Source organism: Eriocheir sinensis, chromosome 39, assembly GCF_024679095.1.
Source record: "Eriocheir sinensis breed Jianghai 21 chromosome 39, ASM2467909v1, whole genome shotgun sequence".
In the NCBI taxonomy this organism is placed as follows: domain Eukaryota; kingdom Metazoa; phylum Arthropoda; class Malacostraca; order Decapoda; family Varunidae; genus Eriocheir; species Eriocheir sinensis.
The window spans coordinates 1,273,479-1,291,642 of NC_066547.1; the positions used below are offsets into that span (position 1 = coordinate 1,273,479).

General features: G+C 41.7%; 1 protein-coding gene across 1 annotated transcript; it reads right to left on the reverse strand.

Annotated features, from left to right (window-relative positions):
• Positions 1 to 1,505: 1,505 nt before the first annotated feature.
• LOC127008856 (40S ribosomal protein SA-like) lies at positions 1,506 to 18,038 on the reverse strand. The gene is made up of 4 exons (XM_050881242.1): positions 17,950 to 18,038; positions 8,292 to 8,427; positions 6,162 to 6,367; positions 1,506 to 1,751 (listed from the first exon to the last, which is right to left on the reverse strand). Exons 2-4 carry the CDS (start codon positions 8,422 to 8,424, stop codon positions 1,521 to 1,523), a joined length of 570 nt encoding a protein of 189 aa, XP_050737199.1. The 5' UTR covers positions 8,425 to 8,427; positions 17,950 to 18,038; the 3' UTR covers positions 1,506 to 1,520.
• Positions 18,039 to 18,164: the final 126 nt, after the last annotated feature.

Genomic DNA, 18,164 nt, shown 5'->3' on the forward strand with positions numbered 1-18,164 from the left:
ATATATATATATATATATATATATATATATATATATATATATATATATATATATATATATATATATATATATATATATATATATATATATATATATATATATATATATATATATATAGTCTAAATCTGAACAACGTATAACAACTGTTTTGCAAAGTAAGCACACGACGTGAGCTAAATCATTTCAAAGTTGTTTTCAGTACTGAAGACAACACATGACATTCGCAGTTGCATTTTTTAAAGCAAATGAATGTATGATTGTAATTCAGGTACTACTATGTTATTTTACCGTGTTTTACATCACAACGTATTATAGATTATCATTAAAAGGGACCATTATAACATAAACAAGAAATACACATCGCTCGGCTACCTTCAAATGCTCCCTGCATTTAAACATTTTGAGAGGGGCGACATCACTTCATATCGCGACTGTACATCATGAGTCTTGTACGAGGAGTTATGTCACGCCCGGCTGCCATTTGCATTGTTTACAAACCACACAACCAAACCCACACAACAAACAGCTGCATGCCGCTTGTCACCAGAACCACGTGAATTGTGTCTTGCCTAGTTGTCTGTCATAACCTACGAGTGACTGTGAGAATAATATGCTTATTATGATCTCAGAAGCTGTACATAACCAGTATGTACGAGGAGATATTTCTCACAACACCAGCCCAGCCGCCATTTGCATTGTTTGAAAACCACACAACCACACCCAAACAACAAACAGCTGCATGCCGCATGTCACCAGAACCGTGTGAATTGTGTCTTGCCTAGTTGTCTGTCATAACCTACGAGTGATGGTGATAATATGCTTATTATGATCTCAGAAGCCATGCATCATCAGTATGTTTACGGGGATGTATTTCTCACAACACCAGCCCGGTCGCCATTTTCATTGCTTTACTCAAGGAAACTTGTCAATTCAAGCAGTAAAGATTACACCAAAAATATATAAATTTTGGGAAACTGTACATTGTCAATGTTTTTTAACCCGTACATATTTCTGAGCATTTTAAGAACGATTTTTTTTTCAAAATTGTTGTCTTAAAGTTTGGGGTGAGCGTTATACACCGCAAAATACGGTATTTATTTTTCGACAAAAACCTACCTCTTGTTTGATTTACATTGTTTTTGATTTACGCGACCTCTTCAAGGATGCAATACTCGCATAAATCGAGTTACCTGTATAAGAAGAATACAACCTCCGTGAAACCTCTAACAAGATACAAATTCATGATTTCTGTAATAACACTTGTGCAAAACTATGTCCCTGTAAAAACAATCTGCAAGAGACATTCTGCGGAACAAATACAAGCCAGTTTATCATCACCACAACCAAATGCTGGCCCATCCCGTGTAGGAGTACCTGATGATGATGAGCACAACCTGATACACCTCCCAGTGGGCAAGAAGAGGAACTGTATGGCAAACTATATTTGTATTGAGTGTGTGTGTGAGGAAGGGGGTCTAGAATTGCTGTAAATGGTGTATAAATTCCTGGTATATGCTTCATTACTTTAACCCAATATGTAAAAAATACATATAAACTGATAAGACCTCCTTAACTCTACTAAATTCCCTTACCTTGTTGTTGCAAGGAATTGCAACATCCACATAACGCAGAGGAGAGTCAGTGTTGCAGAAGCCAATGACAGGGATGTTGACATATGATGCTTCTGTGATGGGCTGATGGTCAGAGGCAGGGTCAGTAACCACTAGCAGACGGGGCTCACGGAAGGCAGCCTGAAGTGTGGAAAGTTCATCATTATCATTTTTAAAATGTTCCGACACACGAAATCAAGAAAGAAAATCCATTATATATAATAAATAGGAAGAAAAGTAGGTGAAACATTGCCACACTGCACATCTCCCCACTTTTTGGGATAGACCTTCATGATAATGAATAATCACATCACTAAAAGGGTCTAATCTTTAGTGAGAGGAAAAAACTAATAGAAGTCAAGTACAAATGGAACTATATCTATTCACTTTAGAAATTAGATGGGAACTATATACACCTGTGCTTCCATAATCACGGGTTCAGAACTTCCGGATTATACATTCACAGATCTCCCACAATATGCACAGAGGCAGCCACATAGTAATTTTCACAATGCCACTCCAAACATTTATGGTCTGCCTGCTGATGATTTGGCCATTCCAAAGGAATGGACAATGTAAGCATACATTTATATCAATCAATCAAAGGGGGCATACGCTGGGGAACACATTGCCCTGCCCACCATACTACACCAAGTCTGGGGGTCCCTCCGGGTAAGTTTCCATGCAGGCCCCCTTCCCATCCTGAGTACCTCATGGCAGGATCTATCAACTTACTCAAGTCACAAACTCTGTGGACATCCCCTTGAGCTCCTCCACTTAGGATTGTCTTTTACAGAGACAACTCGATGAGCAGGGTCGGCTTCTGGGTAGCGTGCCACATGCCCGTAAAGCCGGAGTTGGCATAAACAGACTATAAAAGTACCGTATTTCCCGCCATATAAGACTCACTTTTTTTCAAAAAAGAAGATTCGAAAAATCACCCTGCATCTTATACGCTGATGGTTAGGTTTTGGTAGACCTATGGGTTATTGTTACTGGTACGAAACCAACAACCAAAACACCTCCGTTTGACACAAGTTCCCAGATGTCCCCAGAATGAAATATACCATATTTTGTAGTGTATAAAGCACACTTTTTTTTACTCAGAAAGTGCCAAAAAGTTACCCCTGCGCGGGCCTCCTGGTAGGTGGTGTAGCTGGTCCCCAGGATCAACCGCACCGCCCTTTTCTGCACCCGAATGCCATCAACTCGAACAGGTGCAAAAAAAGGGTGGTGCGGCTGATCCTGGGGACCGGCTACACCACCTACCAGGAGGCCCTCCCTGCCCTGCAGCTCACCACCCTTCAGGCCTGCCACCAACACCTCCTCCAGCAGTTCACCACCAAATTCCTCCAGCACCCACGACATAGGAACCTGCTCCCACCGGTAGCTTTCCCCTCCCCGCTACAATGTCCGACACCAAAACAAGCAGCTCCCCATACATGCTCGTACTGACAGGTATAAGAACAGTGCAATACCCACAATAGTGAAAATCCTGAACACAGACACTTTATTCCTAAGTTAAATTAAGTTTGTAGTTTTAATGATCTCCCTATATAATATGTATATTTTCAGCTCTCGAGCTGCTTATCCCTAAATAAACCGTATATTAGTAGTAGTAGTAGTAGTATTTATATGCTGAAGGTACAAACTTTGATTGATTTAAATAATGAATAGTGTGATGCAATGGAAAAGTAGAGTGAATAAGCAGAAGATAGGAGGAGGATATCTGAAGCGATAAAACCATACAGGTCACGAGAAGATGCGCCACACACACGCATAACACTCTCAGTCCCAGACCACAAGCCAGTCAGCGAACCAATAGTTCTTGCAGGAATCCCACAGATACATGCATAGAGCAGCAATTTTTTTTTTTTTTATTCATCAGCTATATGTATTATAACTGTACTGCAACTTAATGTAAACTTCTTACTAATATGTATTCATTAACCCTCTCGTGCATGATGACATGTTTCGCGTCATCAAGGCAAGGGTAAAAGGGACTGGCACACGATGACGTGAAACACATCATAAAAGTTTTAAAAAATTGATTAAAAATTAAGTTTTTGGTGAAAGTGCATCAAATTTGGGAGCGTCATTTGTTGGGATAAGTATCTTAATGGTAACATAGGCAACCTTTCTAATGAGCGTAGATGAGGAGTGATGAGCGGAGATGAGGAGCGTCAACTTTGTAGATCATTAAAAAAATAAAAAAAATACAGTTTTCTTGATGTAACTCGGGAACTAATAGCCGTATGAGGATTTTGAGAAAACCATAAGAATCCTCACTAAATTCTGCTTCAAAACAAATATTCGGCTAAAATATTTGGCCCACAAAATTTCGAGCAAGCGAGTGAGGAAGAGTTGGTACTTAGGATTTATTGTCTACAATACTATAGACGGAGACTTGAAACAAGTTTGTATTGTTTATTTTCCTCTATTTTTATTTGCGCATGTTCTAGTACAAGTCTTTGTGAAGCCATTGATATTAAATTTATTGGGGTACGATATATCTGTGAGGGTAAAATACATCCGGGAATGTAGAGTACAGGTAACTCGATTTACGCGAGTTTGGTTTATGCGTTTTTTAAATAACGCGGGGTCCAAAATCCAAATAAATGTTTAATTTACATTTTTATTTTATTTATACGCGATATTTTATGGAGTGGCCACCAGATGTCTCACGCAACTGGACTCACATGGCGCCGCGGCCACACAGCTGAGCTCAGTTCTTCCTGCGCCCCACATGAATAACAATACAGTACCCACGCTACTCAACAGTAGGGGTGGGGAGGTACCGGTACCAGTACCGGTACTAATGGTACCAGCTACATGGTACGGTACCGGTACCAGACTGCTCGGTACCGGTACCAATACTAGCCAGTCGTTCATGGTGTCCCTCATTTCTTTCTCACACGAGTGAGGCTGAGAATGAGTGCCTGAGTGGATATCTCGGTGATATGGATATTCACTCTCTCTCTCTCCACTGAATGAAGTGAATATTTATTTTTCAATAGAAACCTTCCTCGTTTGATTTACATTGTTTTTGATTTATGCGACCTCTTCAAGGACACAATACTCGCGTAAATCGAGAGTTACCTGTATTGCGTTGGCAAAAAAAGGCCAGATGCGCCTGAGAAATGCATGGTGAGTGGAACAGAAACTTCTTGGTTAAATTTCACTTACTCTTGGGTGCTCACAATGGCCTCCACATTTACTTTTTCACCTTCAAGTCCTTAAGCATAACATACCATGCAAATTATTTACTAATGTATGTTTCTTTCTATGAAAAATCAGATAATAAAACATGCACTGAGTAATAAAAAATGGATCATAACAACAAGCAGCTATTAAGCTGATAACATAAACAAAGGAGCCCTTTCTTCATTGGTGAACATGAAAACTCCCACCTTCTGGGGACAATTACAGAACTCGAATAACTTTGAATCAAAAAAATTTTTTCAAGAAAATTTTGATCCAGGGCTCTAATATTTCTTGGAACTCGAACGCAGCTAATGACGCCTGTACCATACAGAACTGCTCTTTAAAGTGCAGTCACACTAGCTACTGATATCGCTGGATCCAGCAGTACGGCTTGATCGGCCAGTTTGGAGACCCCAAAAATATTAAAAAAATGACTTTTTGTGAAAAAAATATATTTGGTAGGTATACATTTTTTAAAAATACATGTGCATGTATTATCAGATTGAAGATGATAAAAAAAAACTCATAGTAAACCTGAAAAAAGCTTCCTAGTGTGTTTTAACGGGATCGCGATCCATCAATAAACTTTATCAGCCCATATCTCAAAACATAAGTTATTCCCCTTCTAACGTTAACCTTGGAGCCAGTGTTAGCTTGATTTCAATGAAACAAAGACTAAAAGGCAGAGGAATACTTTCTCTTCAAATCATCGTCGCTGTTTTTTTATATATGTCTGGTTTAATTTTATATCAATATTTTTTTGGTCAAAAAAAGGCAAAAAAAAACACATTTAAAAAAAAAATCATAAAACAAATTCAAAAGCTGAAGAAAAATCTAACGACGAAGAAACATTTCATATTATAACGTCTCTAAGTCACAGAAAAATGAAGGTTGTGGGGCCAATAATAACGACGGAGATTCGCTTTTAAATTTTCGTTGTAGTTGTAGTTGGAGGGGGAGGGGACAAGAATGGGGGTCAATGTCTAATGTTGATGTAAATGATGCCAATACTTCACAACATAAAAATCAGAGCGATTCATGCATATTTACCAGAGATATGGCACCCCCGATCTAAACCGGACTCTCCCCTTAACCCTTAAAACACCGTGAACGTTCATGAATGATCTCATCGCCACGTCTGAAGAGGCGGCGATCTTTCCAGTAATCAGGATTTTTTCGCGCCACACGTTTGAACTATTCCCGCTCTTATTTAGTCAAAGGGCGAGTGTAGGAATCTGGCAACTATTTCCACTAGATGATACGTATGCCAAGTTATTCAGAACCACATCCTTATCCTAGAACAAAGTTAGCCTGCATACTTTCACAATTACAAAATTTTTGGCCCACCTGAATTTGGTTAGTGAAGGCTCCAGGGGTGAAGCGGCCAGCAATGGGTGTGGCACCAGTGTACCTTGCAAACTTCAGCACAGCACGCTGTCCCATGGGGCGTGAGGAGATCACATAGACATCTGCAGGATTTTCTATGGCTGCAATAGCTCGGGCAGCCAGCAGAATCTTCTCATAAGTCTTGCGCAGGTGGATGATATAAACACCTGGAAAAGTTTATGATTAAAAGTCCATTCCTAACACTATACATCCTTGCGACTGAACAGATAATGGCCTGATGATGTACCTAACAAACAAATGAGAAAATATTATGTATAATTAATTTAATCAAACCTAAGAAATTCATGGTAGCTATTAGGTTCATATCTTAGGACAGAAAATAGTACACAGAACCCTAAAAAGTTTCCTTTTATTTTGTTCATTCACTTGAAAAATTAGTTTGACTCAAAATTTGAATTTTGGTGCAGGCTGTACCATGACTGACAAGGTGTTATTGCTAGTAATCAAATTTCTAAAGCAATCTAATATAACTTAAATAGCTGCAAACTATTTTGCTTACATCAATTCTTCACCTTCCAACACAAACTAATGACAAAAAAGAGCCTAACATTCCTAATAATGAAAAGTTTTTCATAGGAAGTTATCAAAAAACTGGAACTGAATTTGCTTTTGCTGCATTAAAACTTTCCATTTTCAGGAATAGATGAAATGGAATCCAAGAGTTTAACATGCTATGTTTAACATCGATAAAAAGAGTAATCAAGGGACCATCGACACACGATGCGTCACCTACTATCGAGTGTTATGGCGCCCTATTGCAGGTCATTGACCTCAGTTATTGTTTCTTTTAACCCATAAACAATTCCGGCCATCGTTTGTCATCTTGTTATATCTTTAACACATCAGGGCCATACAAACAAATGTAAGTACTAGGCATTCATGCTTTCTAAGGTGGCATGACATCACTGCACGGATGCCATAAGCTACAACATGAGTGCTCACCAATATATGCCGAACCGACTTTCAGAAAGGCTCCATACACCCTATTATAATTATGTTGTATACATGTACAACATTGGTTTCACAGCAAACATTCAGAAATCTGGTAACAAGGGGTTAAAAATGGAAAAGTTCTAGAGCAGTGTTGATGATGAATATGGTATTAGCAAAATAATCCTGGGTGTGCACATACTTTCCAGCTAACAGGGAGAGTAAAAAGAAAATAATTGTGGTATTCCCTGCTGAAGAGGTACGGAACATGGGGGTTGATCTTGAGATATCACTTGCCTCGCATCGACCAACTATTCAGGCGTTCTAAAGCAGCTTTTCAGACTATGACTCAAAGAAGTGTTGGCATTATGGTTGATTTTTTCATACAAGTGACAAGGAGAGGTACAGAAACAGTGGGATCAGACTCTGGGTGGTAGTGAGGCAAAGCTCCGAGGGGTGATAAACCAATCAGCTCACGGCAGCTCAAAGTTAATCGACTCTCCCAGCCAATCAGCGGGCACAATTGGTTTCACTCACTCTACCTCCCCGCATCTGCAAGACGAGACTTACTCCCCATTATTCTCTCTCTACACTAGACTATGCTTGCCCACTCCTTTTTTGTTCTCATTTATTTGGTTCCATGGTGGAGAGACTTTCAAGTGATGACGGTGTTGCCTCACCCTCTGCATACATGGTGTTCACAAGGCTAGGAGAAAATGCAGAAGAAAAAGTTGGCAAAAGAGAAGCGTTATCTGCGGGAAGAACATGCGTCTGCATACATAGGGTAAACCGTGGCAAAAGAATGCGTGAAACAACCATGATCACCTAAATTAATACAGTATCCATATGCTCATTTTCTCCTGCGTGTCACTTGCCTCACTTCCGCTCAGATTTTCTCGGCAAATATCAGCAATGCTCACCAAACTTCAATCGCAATTTTCTTGTGCGTGTCACTTGTCTCACTCCAGCAGGGAGCGCCACAATTGAAATTAAAACTTTAGGGACAAATGAACAAGTAGCTGATGAAATATAAAAGGGGAAGTAATATTAGATGACTGGGGGAATATGAATGCAAAATTATGTAGCAAACAGGAATGTGCTCTTTCAAAATGATAACTAGTGAAAATGTGAGGAACCTACCATCTTGGCGGCGCTTGTAGACATACTGCTCCATCTGGAAGTTGACATTATTGGCCCCGAGATGAGTGCCCGCAGCCAGGAAGCGGGTCACATCATTCTCCTCAAGGCTCATCACACTAAGGCCTCCAGACATGATCTGAGAAATGAATCATGAATTAAGACTTTGTAAGGTGAGTAAACCTAAGTTACACACTTAACATTAATAAATAAGAGATGGATCTCGAAAAACCTCCTCTCTCACTAAATCAGCCTCCTCGAGGTTGGGCGTTCTGTATCGTCTCCGCCAGTTTTTCTCCCCCGCATAGATGCTGTCCATATACAGGGGCCTTGTCCGCCCTCGTATGGAGTATGCATCACTTGTGTGGAGGGGGCTCCACTCACACAGGTCTCTTGGACAAAGTAGAAAAAGGCTCTTCGTCTCATCAACTCCCCTCCTCATACTGACAGTCTTTTACTTCTTAACCCTTTCATTGCTCAATGCTTGCAGCAGGCATTAGCCTTATTTGCTGGTGGTGCTAACGCCCACTGCAACCTCCACCTGCACTCAAATCTCCCGCGTATGAGTGTTCCAACACTAATTCTCACAACACAGGATTGCCAATTAAGTGGATTCTTCACTAAATTTGGTGATCATATCAGCTCAGCGAGGCAAATCTACGGACGAGTAACTGGTGGATGTTCTTGCGCAATAAAGCGGCATTTTTGCATACCTTCACCTATCACCGACTGATTCTTTGACCAAATAGTTGTAAATATTGCAGTTGGCAATGCTCCCTTGCCAGAATCTGAAGAAAAGATGTCCACAGTTCCCTCAATATGGCTGATCATCACACACGCACTGACATAAGTGTTAACATTCCACACTCCCTGATTCGACTTTCTACTCTAGCTCACCCCTATACTGTCCAAACCCCTTAGGCAAGAGTTAACCAGCATCCTCACACTTTCATCCCTTACACTGGTAAACTCTGGAACAGCCTTCCTTCGTCTGCATTTCCTCCTTCAAGGAGTGTATCAAGACACCTCTCCACCCAAAATTGACCTCTTTTGGCCACTCTTTACTTTTGTCTATTATGGGAGCAGTGAGTAGCGGGCTTTTGTTTTTCTCCGTACTTTTTGTTGCCCTTGAGCAGTCTCCTATGCAGTAAAAAAAAAAAAAATAAATAAATAAATAAAACTAGTGAATGAATTACTGTACCCTTGCCCTCTCTCTCCACTCTTTTCCCCTTTGAGGGTCATTTACTTGTTTCCATGACAAAAAAAAGTCAATGACTTCCTCCTTCTTCATTAATCACCCCTTGTTTCCTCTAAGAAGGAAGGAAGGGAAATAGCCACTTCAACTACAGAGGACTTCCACATTATATCATCACATGGTCGGCAATTTTTGAGGTACAGGTAAATCGATTTACGCGTTTTTAAAATAACACAGGGTCCAAAATCCAAATAAATGTTTAATTTACACTTTTTTTCCACTTATACGCGATATTTTAGGGAGTGGCCACCAGAGGTCTCACACAACTGGACTCACACGGTGCCGCGGCCACACAGCTGAGCTCAGTTCTTCCCGCACGTCACTTGAACAATAATACAGTACCCACACTGCCACGCTACTCAACAATAGGAGTGGGCAGGTACCGGTACCAGTACTAACGGTACCAGCTATATAGTATGGTACCAGTGCCAATAGGCGCACCTAACATTACCAAATGTGGGGTACAACCTTGGCGGAGGGACTGTTTTTTGGGTGCCATTCAAGGTAATGGCTAAAGAGTAGCTAAGCCGGATATTTTGTTTTTATTTACTAATGATCCACGAGACATCCTAGAGTTAAACCAAAGTATGTGCTTATCTTTGTATTCATTCATACACACACTGGTAATATTTCTGTGGAGTCTGATTCACTTATTAGAGTGAAATTCTATTGTGATAAACAGTCACATATTCATGTCACTAGTAAAAATGAAACTAGTAATTTAAGTTTTGCCACCATGAAATATACACAAATAGATAAATATGAAAGCTCACGAAGTCACAATAAGTGACATCACCTGCTTTACGCAGTAAAAGTATGCTATTTTAGGTATCTGATACCTGCAATATGGCAGGCTGCTGCTGCCTCGGCCGGAGATTATTGCCAGATTGTCAGACTCAGCCTATTACATTTCCCGACTTCCTGCCTCAAAACTGTCTTTTGGGCTCCAAAAACAAAACTAATTTATAGTTATCATTAAAAGAGCAAGATTCTGATGTTTCTTGGCAATAGTTAGGCGTCAAAAAACGTTAAATACTATGCTCTGAGTACGACAATCTGGCAACGGTAGCTATATGTATTTTCATATTATTGTTCTGTTGTTTACTGAATGTTGTTAAAAAAAAAGAATACTCATAATTTTAGCTAGTTTTTGGTTATAAGTATTCTTTACGAAATACATGTATAACATTACCTTCTTTAACTTAGGAAACGTCCTGAATCCTGGATCGGCTATGGTATTGTTAGGTGCGCCTATACTAGCCAGTCGCTCATGGTGTCCCTCATTTCTTCCTCACACGAGTGAAGCCGAGACTGAGTGCCTGAGTGTATAATTCAGTGATATGGATATTCTCTCTCTCTCTCTCTCTCTCTCTCTCTCCACTAAATGAAGTGAATATTTATTTTTCGACAGAAACCTACCTCTTGTTTGATTTACATTGTTTTTGATTTACACGACCTCTTCAAGGACGCAATACTCGCGTAAATCAAGTTACCTGTACTAATTACTGTAAACACCTTTAAAATTCATTCCAGGTATTTGTAAATCATGGTACAGCATTGTTCTTGTGTTAAAAGCAGTAATAGCAAGGAAGAAGGCAGTGTCCTACTAGTTTCCTGAAAAATCAAGCAAAAGAAAATTATTGGGTTACAGCTGTGAGGACAGCAGTCAAGCTATCTTAACACAATGAAACTTAACTTTCTCTTCTATTCTTATCTATACCAATTTTACACAACCAACAAAATCTATCTTTTAACTCCTGACAGGCAGTGATATAATGTGAAATTGGTTCTCCCCATACAGCAATGTTCTGACATTTTCTCAAAAACTGCTCACATTCTATTAGCAATAGGAGCACCTACCATCGCCAAATGTGGGATACAAACTTGGTGGAGGGACTGTTTTTGTGCCTCGAGCGACAGTAATGGGCTAAAGAGTAGCCTATCCAGATTTTTTGTTTTTATTTATAAATGATCCACGAGACATCCTAGAGTTACATCAAAGTATGTGCTTATCTTTGTTTTCATTCATACACACACTGGTAATATTTCAATGGTGTATGATTCACTTAATTGAGTGAAATTCTGTGATAGTAAAATTGAAAGTAGTAATGTCTATCATAATGTGTTTTCAGTGATCCTAATTTAATATTCCATACTCGCTCTAGCAAGAGTTACATAGTCTTCAACTTAACATCAAAGGACAGTTAAAGGTATGTACTTTACAATGATACCTCATTCAGTCACCTGAGGTAAGTAGAAGTGAAAATATAAAAGGTTGAGATGAGGTATGTTTTTGCTTGAATATGCCCGCATGGGAGGACAGGCACGGCAAAACAAGCCCATGCTTTACGGGTTAAAGAAATAAGAAAGAATTTTGGGTAAAAATGTAGGAGTAGGCATATTATTATCAAGACAAATTATGTTGTCATGGGTAAAATATGACTACTTTTGTAGTGGAGATAGTTTTTGGCAGTGGTGGAAGCGGCCATTGGGAGGTGAGCAGTGTTGCCAATGATCCAACGATTGGTTAGCGAGTAGCCCACACATGTGAGACCAGGTCCACCACACATGGTTATTATTTTTCATAAACTTGCACCTTTACCTAATACTATACCCGGCCCTCAGCACGGCAGCCGTTGGGCTGCGTGTTCTAAAAAAAAAATATTAATAACCACGCGTGGTGAACCTGGTCTCACGTGCGTGGGCTAATCACTAACCAAGCATACCATTGCTAACCATGCATACCATCGCTAACCAGATCGTTGGCAACACTGCTCACCTCCCAATGGCCGCCACCGCCACCAAAACAAATGTATGTATATGCCTTTTCACTTGACCCCCCCCCACCCTTTGAGCGGTGGCCGAACTGGTAGCGTACTGGGCCCACATTCGCCGCGTGATGGACGACGCGGGTTCGAATCCCCACGCTACCACTCGGATTTTTCAGTCACCGCCGAGTGGCTTAAAACTACCCACATGCTGCCTGAAGACCACCCATCAACCCGGACTCTAGAGAAAGCCGTCCAAGCGAATCAAGAACGAGTTCCGGGAGGCAGCATGAGCCAATGCAAGATGGCGCCACTATAAACACTCGCCTGCGCCAGAACGGGCTGGGCCGACCATCAGGCCCCACCTGGAAGAAGCCTTGGGCCGACCATCAGGCCCCACCAGGAAGATGCCTACCGGTGCAACAGGCAACGACGTAAAAAAAAAAAAAAAATGTTCTAAACCATTTCCGAAGCTCAATAGATTAATTTGCATACACTGAGGTATAAACAATATAGAATAATCGTCCCTTGTGCTTCACAGACCATGCCTACTCCTACATATTAACCGAATTTTGCCTCATATGAATAGAAAATACAGTAAACCCTCTGGTATCTGGGTTTATAGAGCCACGGGGGCACCCAGATGTGGGAAAAACCCGGATATGGTGTAGGTTGAGTCTACGGATCCGAAAACCCAGCTTTCGCCTACCGCATTTAACCCTTTCCTTGAGAGTGGTGTGGACGCGACTATCCCCTCAGGCAGTCAGGCAGCCCAATGGGGGGTCCCTTTTAACCTCTGTATCTCAAAAACTATTCATCACAGCTATAAACCAAAAACACCATTGGAAAGAGGAGGTCCAGATCTATAGGAGTCGGATATGTATGCCTCCCTTGCAAACGTACATGCACGTTCAGGGAACGTTGAATTTTAACACTTACATCAATGCATGCGGGATGATCAACCATATTGAGAGAACTGCGGACATCTCTCCTTCAGATTCTGGCAAGGGAGTATTGCCAACTGCAATATTTACAACTATTTGGTGAAAGAATCAGTTTGGTGATAGGTGAAGCTATGCAAAAATGCCACTATATTGGGCAAGAACATCCACCAGTTACTCGTCCGTAGATTTGCCGTGCTGGGCTGATATGATTTTTCACTAAATTTAGTGAAGAACCCACTCAATTGGCAATCCTGTGTTGTGAGAATTAGTGTTGGAACACTTTCATATACGGGAGATTTGAGTGTGGGTGGAGCTTAGCACCACCAGCAAATACACCTAACACTCACTGCGAGCATTTAGCAATGAAAGGGTTAATATATCATCAGCACAAACGAAGCTACTTAAGATCACGCCCATAAGCCCACGACAGCTTTCCACGCCCGCGCAGACGTATATATATGAAATGAGTGCAGGGACGATATGTTATAGCCATAAAAAACAAAAATATGTTACGGGTTACATTTCAGTTGCGCCGCCGCCACCACACCCACCCTGAGAATATATATCTTTATCTCACAAACGGAGCTACTTAAGCTCATGTCCGTATGCCCACATCAGCCCTTTATGCCTGCGCACACGTGGATATATGAAACAAGTGCAGGAAGGATATATTATAGCCATAAAAACAAAAAAATGTTACGGGTTCCATCAAACTGCCTGCCTTGCCCCGCCGCCCCAAGAATGTTTTACCTTGTTTTCTGCAATATTACATTATCTATGCTAACGCCAGTGTAGGCAAGCCTTTCCCCATCCACAGTGAATGTGTGGGCGTTGTGGCATCTCTTGCAAACAATAATTAGAGCGTAAAAAAATTGTTAGCGCTATGGGCTCTGGTCAGCACCCGCCATGGCCCCAAGGACAACATTTACTGCCAACTTAATTACATTTGTCACATACATCCATAGTCAGTGGATCACATCCTCAACATTCCCCCTAGCTTCCTGGACAGTTTACCAGCGCACAGTAAGGACTAACAATGACATAAGAGGCTGGCACAATCGCCTCAACAGAGCTGTTGGCAAAAACCAGTAACCATTTTGTGTTAGTAAGTCTTCTAAAAAATGAAGTGGAAAATGTGGATGGTAACTTTTAAGTTGGTTTCAGACAGAAAACTGCACCACATACTGCGGAAAAATGACAGGACTGTGCAGGCCCGTCTACACACATGCTGGGACCGGTACTCTAATGGAGACATGACACCTCTGGAACTACTTAGTGAATGCTCTCATTTTGTACCCTTTTAATGCCACTTTTTATTTTTTGCTTTTAACTGCTTTTATATTGGGTGCTTGTATTTTGACGACTGCTTGGCAAATAAATACAGGTACATGCCATTGTAATTTTTGCTTTTTATGGATTGCCTGTGTGAGTGACGGTGACAAAATTATATACCTACCTAGAAGCTACAGGAAACTCGATTTACGCGAGTAGTGTGTCTTTGAAGAGGTCGCGTAAATCTAAAACAATGTAAGTCAAACGAGGAAGGTTTCCATCGAAAAATAAATATTCACTTCATTCAGTGGAGAGAGAGAGAGAGAATATCCAGATCACCGAGATGTCCACTCAGGCACTCAGTCTCAGCCTCAATCACGTGAGGAAGAAATGAGGGACACCATGAGCGACTGGCTAGTATTGGTGCCGGTACCGAGCAGTCTGGTACCAGTACCGTATCGTATAGCTTTACCGTTTGTACCGGTACTTGCCCATCCCTATTGTTGTGTAGCGTGGCAGCATGGGTACTGTATTATTGTTCAAGTGGCGCATGGGAGGAACTGAGCTCAGCTGTGTGGCCGTGGCGCAGTGTGAGTCCAGTTGAGTGAGACATCTGGTGGCCACTCCATAAAATATCGCGTATAAGTGAAAAAAATGTGTAAATTAAACATTTATTTGGATTTGGGACCCCGCGTTATTCAAAAAACACGTAAACCAAACTTGCATAAATCGAGTTACCTGTACTATGTATATAAAATTCTTAGTAGCCCTCCATAGCAAGGTGGGGGTGAAGCCTCTCCCTTCTGTAAGGAATTAGAGGTTGTCATGCTAGGTTAGGTTGGAGTCATATAATTTTGATACTTGAATGCAAACTTTGAGTATGTGCAGGCAGAGTTGTGGGGTGAATTCCTCCATAGAAGGTGTGGGCAGTCAAACAGAGGCGAAGCCCATCCCCCTCAAGTTAGGGGTTGAGGGGTTACATAAAAATAGGTTAGGTTGAAGGCACTTTTGATATTTAAATGGAACCAGCTTCCTCGGGCATAGTACTTACTCGCAGATACTCTCAGAAGATTCCCTGGAAGAGGCCCTAGTGGGCCAGTGGCTCCAGTCTGGTAGCCACAACAACTGTATGTTGGCTGTGTGAGGTGATTTGTGCCTTAGTTAAATTTTTGAGCCTGGTCTTTCCAAAATTTGTCCAGCCTGGATTCAAATGTTTCCACTGAGTCAGCACTCACCACCCACTCTGGCAATTTGTGGAGGAGTCTTGGTGATAGCAAGAACTGGCAACTTGGAGCATGGTGAAGCGTCAGTGGTAATATTAGATGCAGAAAACAATTATTTCACAGATAATTTGCTGCTGCGACTCATCTGTAGAAACAAAAATATTTTTTTTCTGGGAGATGTCGGATTTGTATCAACTGGCTACTTGTTTCATCGAAAGTCAATGGTTTCTGGGGCTGAGGGGGATGGAGGGTGAAAAAAGTTGAGGTTTTGCAAGAGAAACAGCCATTTCGGTTCGGTCATTACCTACCTTAAGAAATCTCACTAGCTCTTCATGTATCTTTTCTACAAACTTTCAACAAGCATGGAAATGCTTTGAAAATAGAATTCAAGGACTATTTATTGTTGAAATTAGGGGATACCAGCTGAATGGCGTCAAGTTGGAGGAGTCGGACCGGGAAAAGGACCTTGGCATTATAGTGGCCAATAACCTTAAATCATCCAGTCACGTGGCAATGGTGGCTGCTAAAGCGAACAGCAGACTGGGCATCATCAAACGCAACTTCAGTGTGCTTTTTAAGACCATCTTGCTGCCGCTATATCTCTCTCTAGTCCGGCCCATCTTGGACTACGGGGCCCAAGCGTGGTCCCCATACCTGGCAAAGGACATCCAGGCCTTGGAGAGGGTGCAGAGAAGGGCAACAGAGCTAGTACCAGGCATTGCCCAGCTGCCATACGAAGAGTGCTGTAAGCACCTTGGCCTCCAGACGCTACAAGAGAGAAGAGTGAGGGGTGACATGATCCAGACATACAAGCTCCTGCATGGCTACGAGGACGTCCCCCTCACCAGCTTCTTTCAACTCAACACTCACCGACTGCGGGGCCACTCCTACAAGCTGAGTAAACCAGACCATTGGCGAACCACAATGAAGGGAAACTGGTTTGCCATTAGAGTTATAGACCCGTGGAATAAGCTCTCAGATAATGTGGTGTGCCCCTTCAATAGCCAGTTTCAAATTGCGGTATGACAGGCACTTGGATCAGGGGCATGAGGCTAACAGGTCTTAGAGGTGGGGAACACCAAAAGAAGTCACTTCTTATTCCCCCACTATCCATTCATAGGTAAGAATTCATAGGTAAGCATACGAAAGCGCAGCCTCCTCCGGCGGCGGTGGTGAGGCCGGTGTTGCGAGATATACCTCCTCGCAGAAATAAGTCGCATGTACATGTTGGGGGGTTAAGAGGTAGGCGCAGCCCCCCTGGTTAGAAGGGGGGGGGGGTCGAGGGGGCGAAGCCCTGCCGTTATAAGGTCGTAAAGCTCGGTTGAAGTAGTTTAAATATGCTCCCCCACCCTAAACCCTCTGTGAGCTATTTAGCGCCTGCAGCGGCGGCACCGCCGCCGCGGCCGCCGCCAAAGGAGGCGTTACGCTTTCGTGAATATTATCCCCTACTTTCAACAATAAATAGTCCCTGAATGGTATTTTGAAAGCGTTTCCATGATTGCTGAACGTTTATGGAAAAGATATATGAAGAACTAGTGAGGTTTCATAAGGTAGATAATGAAATATTGGCACGATACTAAATCAAATCTTTACCGCCGTTTCTTTCAAACTCACTGAATTCGCCCAGGAAAAGTTTCGTCCACCAGTGCGCCACGGGTGAAGTTCTGTACTTTTACCAGGAATTGTTTGGGTTGATGCCGCCTCAGATCGAGGGTAGAATACTCAGGAGGGGTTATGCTAGTTTACAAGTCACAAAGTAATATATATTAATGAAACTGGATTAGCCTCGTAAGCCTTTACTAAAGTAACAGATGGATGAAGATAATTAAAGACATGCTACTGAAAAATCCTCTGTTGCCTTAGATACGATAGCAGCTTCCTGAGTTTCAGGTATCAGTCAGCAAACTGTTTACGACATTTACTAATTTTACTATTAAAAAGTTGCTGCACGTATGCACAGAAGAAATGGTTGGATACTGGCCCACCCCTTCACATGGTACGGGGCGCGAGTCACGGCGCCTGGGTTTGTTTACGTGCTGCCGAGAAGATATATCTGGAATTATCCCGATAATCACGATCACAATTACTATTATTAGGTGTACTACTTCAAACACAAACATTTGTGGCTCAGATGGTGAACTGATTAAGTCCACACTAATGTAATGGCTAAGTTATGATCGAAAAACTATAAGAACTCACGGCGGCTGAGCGGTCGACTGGAGACACGCATGAAGAAGGCAGCAGTGTTACCAACGGGGCGTTACCAAACTGCGCTACATTAGTAAACAAAATACGCTAGAGATCTGATATATGCTATAAATAGAAGTGTATAATATTATACTTAGGGAATTGATAAGTCAAATAAATTAACATGATTGCACAAGTTACATTATTTTCCGATCTTTTTGACATGT